The following is an 11366-nucleotide window of genomic DNA, read 5'->3' as shown; positions in this document are numbered from 1 at the left end:
AGGTGGATTCTTAGAGCACTGGTGATGAGTCTGTGTGCAAGAGAACCTTTCCCTTAATATCTCTGTCAGGATAGAGCAATTAATTAGGCAATATTTCATTCAAAGCCCTCCCCCCATTGTAAGACAATCATTTATTGAGCTCTTGCTGTTTTGTTACATGGTGCTGATTGCTGGTTCATTTTCCAGCTGTTTCTGCAGCTCTGACTCTACCACCAACTTCCTGACTGAAAAACCTCATTTGCAGGGCTCCCGCTGCTTTGCTGCATGGTGCTGATTACGGTCTGTCTTTCCCAGGAGGTTCCCAATCTCACTGTGGCTTAGATTATACTACCAGTTTCCTGTCTATATGGCTGTTATCAGAGCCTCCATCACTACTCCCTGAGGTGCTGTTTATTGTTCTTCTTCCTGAAGTGGTTAATATTCCCTTTATTTTCTTCTTCTCAAGTCATGGTAAAATGCAAACAAGGGAGTTATACAGCAACTTCACTGCAGTATCCTCCGCTGGACCATTCCAAAACACACACAGCTACTTTCTCTCTCTTTTATTTGTTACAGTGCTGACTGCAGGACTGCAAGTCTCCCTCTCTCCTGTCAGGGACTGTAGTTAAAAACAGTGACATCAATAAGTAAAGGGAGTAGGCAGCACTAGCATGAACTGCCCGTAACCACATGAATTTCTTTGAAAGGCTAGAGGCAGTGAGTGCAAGGTGAGGGGATGGGAAGGGAGGAGAGAGATGGCAAAACTGATGAATCCCCCTTTATTTGCAAAGAACAAAACTCTGGCTGATGACATTTTGGGAGTTCTTCAAAGACTACGGATTTTCTTTAACACCTTTTTTTCCTGATTAGTTTCTGAATCTGTATTTGGCAGATGCAGCCATCCTGTGGACCTCCTTTGCAAGCCTGCGAGGGGTGTGTCTGTGAGGTAAGCACTATCACGTCCCGGCATATGAACATGGAGGTTTTGCCACGCCTACCTACAACCAAAATCAGGTTAAAACAAGTTCCCATTTCTTAATTCTAGGGCCTTCATTTATATCCGTATGGACCCTAAAATCTCTGTCCTTCTAGGCAACCACAAAGATCACTTATCTCCCTTCCCCCTTCCCCCACAGCTTGGAAGGCAGATGAGCTGCCTGTTTCAAATCTAAGCCTAATCCCTCTTCCTAGGCTGGTCAGCGGGAGGTGTTCCTTCCACAAGTAGTTAACCTCTGTGTGGGGAGTGAGACCAAGCACATCCCCTCTGATGTGCAGCTGAGCTTTACCAGGCAACCATCTGAAATATCTGAAGCCACCCTAAACTCCTTCTGCCAAGTTACTGGACCAACTGGCTTCACTGATAGTAATATGGCAAACACAAGTAATTACAATCAAGTCATGGTAGTGCTTTGATACCCTACCATTACTTTCCTAACAAGGCCAAATGTGTTGAGAAATCTGAGATACTGCAGTCTTAGCCAAGGAAATTATTCTTTTTGTGAATTTGTATAGATCTGTGTATTAGCATGTCCCGGGGTTCTCTACTCACCACTGGGGCGCCTCCTGGTGGCTCATCTGGGAATTAGCTCATGACCAGTTTGATGTCCCCTCCTTCAGTTTCTTGTCCTGTGGTGTCACTCTCTCTCTCTGGAGTCAGATTATTCCCTCTTCCTCACTCGGGGAACTCCTTCTTTGTGACTTGGACCTCTGACCAGGTTGCTATAGTCCTCCCTTTCTAGGGTATCGAAGTCCATTGGACGACTGTCTCAGGAAGTCTTCTGGTCCACTGCCCGCTCTGTGCCGCTTCCCCAGTGGCTGGTAGGGCAATCTGGTCCTGCCCACTACTCCGGGTTCCACCCCAGGGACCCTACAACGAGCGGCCAAGGTCTGCCCTGTCCCAAACCTTGCTGCCGTTTCCCTGGGCTACCTCACCTCTATCAGGCTCCTCTCCACCCTTCTCTGGGTATGCCCTTCCCTCCGGGCTTCTGTTCTCCCTCTGGTTTCCTCCTTTCCCTCTATAAGCCCAGAGAGTGACTGCAGGCCTTCTGTACTGCAGCCCCCTTCTTACTTGCTACCTCCAGGTTTTAGAGCAGCTTATCTTGCCCCTTGCCCAGCTGGGCTTCATCATCAATTAAAGGCTTATCAGACTTGACTCTCCCGCAGGTGCAGCCTGTCACAGGGTTAATTGGCCCTTTTTCTCTCTCCTCAGGCCTTGTGTGGGGTAGGCACCTCATAACATAAAAATCAAATGTGCCCTTCTTATAGAAACACACATATAGTCAAACTGCAGAAAAATACTTCATTTTCTTCAATAAAATGGAAGTCTGATTTTAATTGAACTTGTCATACACTTACATGCTGGTGTGAACTGGGAACTTGGTTGTCATTGGGCCAGAGGCAGTTGATGTTGTACATCTAAAACAATCAGCAGGGTCACTTAACCTTAGTCCATTGCTGGACGGCGATTCTTGACCAAGGAAATCAGTGTAATTTCTATAACATATGCAGGTTTAAAACCCCAATGACAAAGTTTAAGGAAATTGGAGGTATTGCCAGAGCCTCTGCCTCACACCTTCTTAAACTTCCAAAATATAAGATTAGAGACAAGATTATTTTCTAAGTATGGGCCTAACAATCATTTATTTAAGGGGAGCTTGCAGTTTGCCTTGTTGACAGTCTCCTCTTAAAAAAAAAAAAAAAAAAAGATACTCTTGAATAGACCTTCAGTTAGCATCATTGTCATTGCTCCATTGTGCAGTGATGACAATTAATACCAGTTGGGGCAGATCCTCAGCATCTCCTCCCTGGACCTTTAGTTTATGTTGGTAACTGTCCTAATGTCTCCTTACTGGACTTGCATTTGGCCCTTACTTTGCCTTTAACAAAAATATCTATTTTTTTTTTTTTTTTTTTTTTTTTTTTGGTTAAAGAAGAAACCTACTATAGACTTCTCAGCCGAATTCTGATAGAGTTTTTCACTGACATATAGATCTTAGTGTGAACAATGGAAGCCACATCATGTGACTGTTATAAGCAAATTATCACTCTTTCATCAATTTCAATATATTTGTTGCAAAAATAGAAGCCATCCAGATACATCTGAGGTCCCAGGAGTATGATTAAAATAATTGGTAACCTAGCTGATATTTAGCTCAAAAGTTGCAATTTAATTAAAATGTTATTAGCTTTTTCTATAAATGTTGTTATAAATAATGCTTTGCTAAAAGTACAACAAACATCTGATCCAAAACACTTCATAGGTGGGAAAAAAAACAAAAACAAAAAAAGGAAATCTAAAGATGGGATCTTTACAAAGACAACCACGTTAAAAAAAAGCATTGAACATTCAGGCCCCGATTCAACACAACACAAACACTTTCTTAGCTGTAAGCATGTGACTAAAGCCATCCCTATTCATCAAAATCTTGGAGCATAGATTTAAGTCTCATTGAAGTCAGTGGACATAAGCAGGTGCCTAAAGCTGAGCACATGTTAAGTGCTTTCCTGAATCAAGACCATAAATGGTGATGTTAATTAGTCGTCAAGACAATTTGTTTCCCTCATCTCCATGTTTATGACACTTAGGAAGGGACCAAGTTAATTCTCCTTGAGTCGGGCTGAACTCAATCATTTGAATGGTTAATGTGGGTGTTTTTGTTAAGATACCACCACTTTACATGGATTAACTGTTCATTCTCCAACTCTTTTTTAATCATAGGAAATTATTTGGATCAGATGCCAAAAATCTGTTTATCTCATCTCATGATCTTCCCTTTGTTTTGCCCTATAACAGAGCCATTAATACAATGCTCAGTCTGCCCTGGTTTCTCATATGGCAGGTGACATTTATGTTAGATTTGTTTCTTCAGAAGAAAATAGATTAGAGGAGGTGTCTGACAGGTCTTATCCACTTCACAGGCTGCACATAAGGTACAAAGATCATCCATGTAACTATTGACAGAAATAACCAGAGAACAAGTGAAGACAACAAGCTGTACACTAAACATACCCTCTCCTTAAGAATTAAATGCAATTAATCCCGGCCTACCACTCAGCCCTTCAGGAAGTTTGAAAAACAAAGTCTGGAAATTTCTAAGGGCATAACAACCAGTAATGCAAAAGTACTGGATCCCATCCTATTGCCTCCAATTGACTGTACCCAGGAAGACATTCGGAGACAGCAGGCCAAACTCCTCACCAATCACACACAGAAAATGTCCCGTGGAAAGAGATAGCACATACAGCTTTCAGTACTAGAAATCTGGATTGCTTTTTATTTTTGTTGTTGTTTTCATTTTTGTTTTTAATTACTATAACTAAGGCTATGATTTAGTCAGGGGTATTTCTAGTATAAGTCATGGACACGTCACGGGCAAACAACAAAAATTCACAGTCCGTGACGTGTCCATGATTTACACTAGAAATACCCCTAACTAAATCTGGTGTGTGGGGGGTGTCACTCCTTGGCGGGGAATGCCCCAGGGAGCCACTGCTAAGGTGGAGGCCGGGGCCAGCGGCACCAGCTGCCACGGCTGCTGAGCAACGGCTGCTCTGGCCACCCAGAGACCCTGCCAGGGGCGGCCAAGTAGCAGCTGCTCCTGGGGGCCACTGCTGGGGATCACCGCTGGAGGCCACTGACAGCAGCTTCTGCCGGGGGTCTCCAACAGCGGTTGCTCTGGCTGCCCCCAGGGACCACTGCTCAGGTGGTCCCCGGGGCCTGCTGCACTGGCCACTGCTCGGGTGACTGTGGTCCCCAGGGCCAGCTGCCCGGGGCTGTGAGTAGCAGGTGACACAGCTGGTCCTGGAGCCCTTCATCCTGGGGCCCCTGCAGCAGCGGCTGCCAAAAAAGTGACAGAGGTCACAGAAAATCACGTAATCCGTGAGTTCCGCAACCTCTGTGACAAACACAGAGCCCTAAATATAACATGGTTGATAACAAAATACTTATTCTTTAGCGGCAAATGGAACTAGAGCTCCCATAATTCAGAGTGACAGATCAATAGCTCTATACTACAAACATTAAAATATTTACAAAAAGTGAGCATCATCCCTATTGTACATATGTATAAACTGAGGCACAGAGTGGTGAAGTGACTTGACAAAGGTCACACAGTGAGTACTGGCAGAGTCAAAAACAGAACTCACACCTCCTGAGCCCCAGTCATATGCTGGAGTACCATCCATTACAAAAGTAAATTTATTCCAAATACTGGTATTTGCCCTCACTGCTTTTGGGAGACTATTACACAAAACAAACTAATAGACCTCACCTGCTAACAAGTTTTCCTGATATTCAGCCCAAAACCTTGTATGCTTCATTCCATTTTATTTCTTTGATTGTCAACTCTCTTTCTGGCAGGAATAGCGTTTTCAAAACACATGTACAGCACCTGGCAGAAAGGGATTCCAGTCCTCAATGGGACTCCTGGAAGTTACCATATTACAAACAATAGAGGGTCTGGAGACCCCCTCATCATTCATATTTTTTTAATCAATGAAAATTTGTTTGGAGAGAAAACTAATTAAAAAAAAAGGGTTTAATCCAGAGGCCAGGACAGGCTGGGTTCCAACCAGACACAAAAATCTGTAAAATGCGGTTTCTGAAGTAGGTTGCTAAGCATTTGAACATCTCTTAATCACTGTTAAGGATCTTTCTTTCTTCAGTGGGCCATCTCTCAGACCTGACCTACACACAGCTTGTGAGCCACTGTAACTATTACATTTAGGGATGTGGCCTTTTTGTTTTTGTTTGGGCTTTTTTTGGGGGGGGGGGTGTTTGGTTGGGGTTTTTTTTGTTGTTGTTTTTACCAAATAGTGACGTTGGTACAACTCCTAATGGACTCAAGGCACCTTTATCTGGTATAATTATACCAGAAGAGCTTATTACCCTTCCTATACGGGAATAACTATACTGGTATAAAGCACCTTTGAATATAGCTGAATCCACACTTAGGCCTTGTCTACACTACGAGAGTAGTTCGATTTTACTTGCATCGAATTTTTGTAATCGATATTGCAAAGTCGAACGTGTGTGTCCACACTAAGGACAGTAATTCGACTTTGTGCGTCCACACTAACGGTGATAGCGTCGACATTCGAAGCGGTGCACTGTGGTCAGCTATCCCACAGTTCCCGCAGTCCCCTCTGCCCATTGGAATTCTGGGTGTAGCCGGCAATGCCTTCTGGGTAACAAAATGAGTCGAGGGTGCTTTTGGGAAACTGTCGTCATCCGTCCATCACTCCCGCCCTCCCTCCCTGAAAGCGCCGGCGGGAAAACAGTTCGCGCGCTTTTCCAGTCATTGACAGCGCGGACGCCACTGTACTCCGAGCATGGAGCCCGCTGCGACCATCGCTGCAGTTGTGGCCGCTCTCAACGTCTCGCAGCTTATCATAAAGGTTTCCCTGAGGCAGATGCAGAAAAGTCAGGCAAGGAGGCTACGGCACCGCGGTGATGTCCTGAAGTCTGAGAGTAGCACAGACCTGTCAGAAAGCAGGCGACCCAGCGCCGAGGACATCACAGTGGCAATGGGTCATGTTGATGCCGTGGAACGGCGATTCTGGGCACGGGAGACAAGCACTGAGTGGTGGGACCGCATAGTGCTGCAGGTCTGGGATGAATCCCAGTGGCTGCGAAACTTTCGCATGCGGAAGGGAACTTTCCTGGAACTTTGTGAGTTGCTGTCCCCTGCCCTGAAGCGCAGTGACACCCGGTTGCGAGCTGCACTGAGTGTACAGAAGCGAGTGGCCATAGCCCTGTGGAAGCTTGCAACGCCAGACAGCTACCGGTCAGTCGCGAACCAGTTTGGGGTGGGCAAATCTACCGTGGGGGTTGTTGTGATGCAAGTAGCGAAGGCAATCGTTGATGTACTGCTGCCAAAGGTAGTGACCCTGGGAAACGTGGAGGCGATCATAGATGGCTTCGCAGCGATGGGATTCCCAAACTGCGGTGGGGCCATAGATGGAACTCACATCCCTATCCTGGCACCGGACCACCAGGCCACCCAGTACATTAACCGAAAGGGATACTTTTCCATGGTGCTGCAAGCACTGGTGGACCACAGGGGACGTTTTACCAACATCTACGTGGGATGGCCGGGCAAGGTTCATGACGCTCGTGTTTTCAGGAACTCTGGTCTGTTTAGACGGCTGCAACAAGGTATTTACTTCCCGGACCACAAAATAACTGTTGGGGATGTGGAGATGCCTATAGTCATCCTCGGGGACCCAGCCTACCCGCTAATGCCCTGGCTCATGAAGCCCTATACTGGCGCCCTGGACACTGAAAAAGAACTCTTCAACTACCGGCTGAGCAAGTGCAGAATGGTGGTGGAGTGTGCTTTTGGCCGTCTCAAGGGGAGATGGAGAAGCTTACTGACTCGCTGTGATCTCAGCGAAACCAATATCCCCATTGTTATAGCAGCTTGCTGTGTGCTCCACAATCTCTGTGAGAGCAAGGGGGAGACCTTTATGGCGGGGTGGGAGGTTGACGAAAATAGCCTGGCTGGTGATTACTCACAGCCAGACAGCCGGGCGATTAGAAGAGACCAGCGGGAAGCGCTGTGCATCCGGGAGGCTTTGAAAGCAAAGTTCCTGAGTGAGCAGGGTAACCTGTGATTTTATAGTTTGTGTACTGAGAAGCTAAACCTGCCCCCGTTTCTTTACCCAGGTAATGTTGACTATCCTATCCAGTTACATACCCCCTTCACCCCCCCTCCAACACACGTGTCGAAATAAAAATAGTTCTACTTTGTTAAAGCACACCGTTTTCTTTAATACTGTTTTAGCGGGAATTTTTTAAAACTGGGACGCAGACTGTGGTGCGGGGCGGGTCTAGTGTTGTGATGCGAATGCAGCTTCTAAACTCAAGGATTGACAGGCTCCGCTGCGGTGGGATGCTTGTTTCAACGGAGCCTGTCACCCCTCCTGATCGGGACTGTGTGTATGGGAGGTCTATTTGACTTTGTGGCAGGGGGAGGACGGTTACAGATCCCATGCTGTGTGGCTCTGTGATCCTGTCTAAGGACCGGCGCTTAAGATCTGTAACTGCCCTCCCCCGCCACAAAGTCACAGAGCAACCCACCCCCCCCAACATTACATCAAAACAACCTCCCAGACTAACCGGGGCAACTAGTCACTGCATCACTGCACTGTGTATGTGCCCTGCTGCTGTGCCTGCCCCCGACTATGTACCCTGCCAAAGGAGACTGTCCTGTCCAATTTCCAACCCCCTTTCCCCTCCTCCTCCAAAAGAACATGATTGAAACAGTAGTTAACAGAAACGAATTTTTTATTATCAACTACACATGGCATTGGGAGGTGAAACTTGGACGTGGGCTTGTGTCAGGCGGGAAGGAAAGAACTTTTCAAATTTTGGGAAATGAGAGCCTTCTGCTACTAGAGCTCTCTGCAGGGGTGGAGTGAGAGTTAGCAGGGACTCTGCCGCCTCTCCTTCTTTGCACTTTGGGTGAGGTGGGTATGGGACTTGGTGGCGGGGGAGGGCGGTTAGAGATGGACTGCAGCGGGGCTCTGTCCTCCTGCCTCCGTTCCTGCAGAACATCCACAAGGCGCCGGAGCGTGTCCGTTTGCTCCCTCAGTAGTCCAAGCAGCGTTTGAGTCGCCTGCTGGTCTTCCTGCCGCCACCTCTCCTCCCGATCCATGTTGGCTTGGTGCATTCGGGTCAAGTTCTCCCGCCACTGGGTCTGCTGTGCTGCCTGGGCTTGGGAAGAGGCCATAAGCTCAGAGAACATGTCCTCCCGTGTCCTCTTCTTCCTACGCCTAATCCGCGCTAGCCTCTGGGAGTGTGATTCCAGGCTAGGTTGTGAGACAGTCGCAGACGGGGCTGTGGAAATGGGAAAAAGGGAGTGAATTCCTCTGAAAGATAAATGTAGTTGTGAACAAAGAACATAGTCTTTCTCTGTGAACAAGACCATGCACAGCACCTTTCACATGCGCACTCAGCACAAGGTCGAATTCTCGGCCTTCGCATTCTGTGCCTGGGGTCTTGAACAGCACATTTGAGAAGCGAGGCAGCACAACGGAATTTCTGTTGCAGGCAGACATGGTAAGCCGTACACTTGTGGCAGTTTAAAACTTTTATATTACCACTGGCCTCATTTCACATTTAAATCAATGTCAGTCCCTGCTGCCAGCAATCCGGCAAGCGGGAACTCTGCCCCTGTCCCACCCCCTCGCGGCTGTCCCCGGGAATGATCCCTTTCGGCTGCCCCTCTCCCGCCTCCACCGCGTGGCTGCAAACCAGCGGTGACAGTTCTGTAAAGGAACGGGAAAGCAGTCCCAACACTAACATTCCCCTACCTAATTAAAAGCAGGTCACCATGGCCGACATCACCCTGATGAGGATCTCCGAGAGCGACAAAGAGAGAATGCTCCGGGAAAGCCTCCAAAGACCAGGGCCGTATGCCGCCCTGCTGTGCAGAGCAATGATCCCCGAGTACCTGATAATCTCGTGGCGCGGCAACGTGTCGTACTTCGGAGGACCCAATAAGGCCGCTCTCCCCAAGAACCTCATGCAACGGCTTTCAAGTTACCTCCAGGAGAGCTTCATCGAGATGTCCCAGGAGGATTACTGCTCTATCCCCGCACATATAGACCGCATTTTACTGTAGCTGCAGTAGCAGGGAATACACAGTAGAGCGGCTTGTGCAGGACAATCACTGAAAACCGGACATTGCTAGATTTCTTTTCAAAACTTGCACTGCCCCTTACTAAACCGTTAAGCGCCTAGGGCACACTAATCATGAACAACCCATTCTTTTAATTGTTAATATTCCTGTTTTGTTAAAAATAAATGTTTAGATGTTTACAACACTTACTGGCTGATCCTTCACCAGATTCTGTGTCCGGGGTAATGGCTGGGGACGCTTCGTAGGGGATCTCTGTAAGGGTGATGAAGAGATCCTGGCTGTCGGGGAAATCAGCGTTGTGAGAGCTGCCAACTGCCTCGCCCTCCTCATCTCCTTCCTCATCTTCCCCGTCCCCTAACATGTCTGAGGAACCGGCCGTGGACAGTATCCCATCCTCAGAGTCCACGGTCACTGGTGGGGTAGTGGTGGCGGCAGCACCGAGGATGGAATGCAGTGCCTCGTAGAAACGGGATGTCTGGGGATGGGATCCGGAGCGTCCGTTTGCCTCTTTGGTCTTCTGGTAGCCTTGTCTCAGCTCCTTGATTTTCACGCGGCACTGCGTTGCATCCCGGCTGTATCCTCTCTCTGCCATGTCTTTAGAGATCTTCTCGTAGATCTTTGCATTCCTTCTTTTGGATCGCAGCTCGGAAAGCACGGACTCATCGCCCCACACAGCGATGAGATCCAAGACTTCACGATCAGTCCATGCTGGGGCTCTCTTTCTATTCCCAGACTGCACGGCCATCACTGCTGGAGAGCTCTGCATCGTTGCCAGTGCTGCTGTGCTCGCCACGATGTCCAGACAGGAAATGAGATTCAAACTGGCCAGACAGGAAAAGGAATTCAAATTCAAATTTTCCCGGGGCTTTTCCTGTGTGGCTGGTCAGAGCATCCGAGCTCGCACTGCTGTCCAGAGCGTCAACAGAGTGGTGCACTGTGGGATAGCTCCCGGAGCTATTAGCGTCGATTTCCATCCACACCTAGCCTAATTCGACATGGCCATGTCGAATTTAGCGCTACTCCCCTCGTCGGGGAGGAGTACAGAAGTCGAATTAAAGAGACCTCTATGTCGAACTAAATAGCATCGCAGTGTGGACGGGTGCAGGGTTAATTCGATTTAACGGCGCTAACTTCGACATAAACGCCTAGTGTAGACCAGGCCTAAGAGAGTTGTATTGCTTTAACCATATCAGTATAGTTAAAGTGGTACAATTTTGTGTGTACACAGGCCCTTAGAGAAAACGGCAAGCCTATGTTCTATTGTGTATAATATAGATACCTGGAGAAAACTGGTTTGGAAAGGGGGTGGGGGGTAAGAGACGTTGTTAAGAGAGGTCTCTGAACACAGAACAGCGAGTTGCTATCCAGAGAGCAAGCAATGCTGACAGCCTGGCCAGAGACAGGATTGCTCTCATGGGAGGTAAGCTATTCACTTCTCTTGTTTTCTCTCTGTAACTCAGCTCAGGATGCCTTAGCTAGTTTAGTTTATGAGAAATGAAAATCTAGAGGTGTGTTAAGCAAAGAATTTCATTTCTTTTAATTCCATTTTCTCTTTCTCTGTTTTTGATCAGTCTTGGTTTAAGAGAGCCCCATAGCTTCTAGGAGAAGGGCTGAAGGATAAAGACTTTCTGGAACCTCCATTTCCCACCTAGCCCCCTCCCCCACCAGTCTGAGTCAAAGTTCAAGGACAAAGGCCTCTCCCCAGTGAAGTGTAATGCTGTGGTGAGTAACACACAATAGGAA

General features: G+C 47.6%; 1 protein-coding gene across 1 annotated transcript; it reads right to left on the bottom strand.

Moving 5' to 3' along the window:
• Positions 1-8248: 8248 nt before the first annotated feature.
• LOC135974121 (uncharacterized) lies at positions 8249-10533 on the bottom strand. The gene is made up of 2 exons (XM_065560748.1): positions 9813-10533; positions 8249-8818 (listed from the first exon to the last, which is right to left on the bottom strand). The coding sequence occupies exons 1-2, from the start codon at positions 10387-10389 to the stop codon at positions 8343-8345; spliced, it is 1053 nt and encodes a 350-aa protein (XP_065416820.1). The 5' UTR covers positions 10390-10533; the 3' UTR covers positions 8249-8342.
• Between the last annotated feature and the right edge of the window lie 833 nt (positions 10534-11366).

The sequence above is a fragment of the Chrysemys picta genome, chromosome 11 (assembly GCF_011386835.1).
Source record: "Chrysemys picta bellii isolate R12L10 chromosome 11, ASM1138683v2, whole genome shotgun sequence".
Taxonomy (NCBI): Eukaryota; Metazoa; Chordata; order Testudines; family Emydidae; genus Chrysemys; species Chrysemys picta.
The sequence above is the reverse complement of the archived record's forward strand: the minus strand, read 5'-3'. Positions and strand labels throughout refer to the sequence as shown.

Bases quoted from the DNA above. Each gene is read 5' to 3' on its own strand.
- LOC135974121 (XM_065560748.1), bottom strand. From the start codon at position 10,389: ATGCAGAGCTCTCCAGCAGTGATGGCCGTGCAGTCTGGGAATAGAAAG. The intron at 8,819-9,812 runs GTAAGTGTTGTA...CCATTTCCACAG, and splicing joins ATCTGGTGAAGGATCAGCCA to CCCCGTCTGCGACTGTCTCA.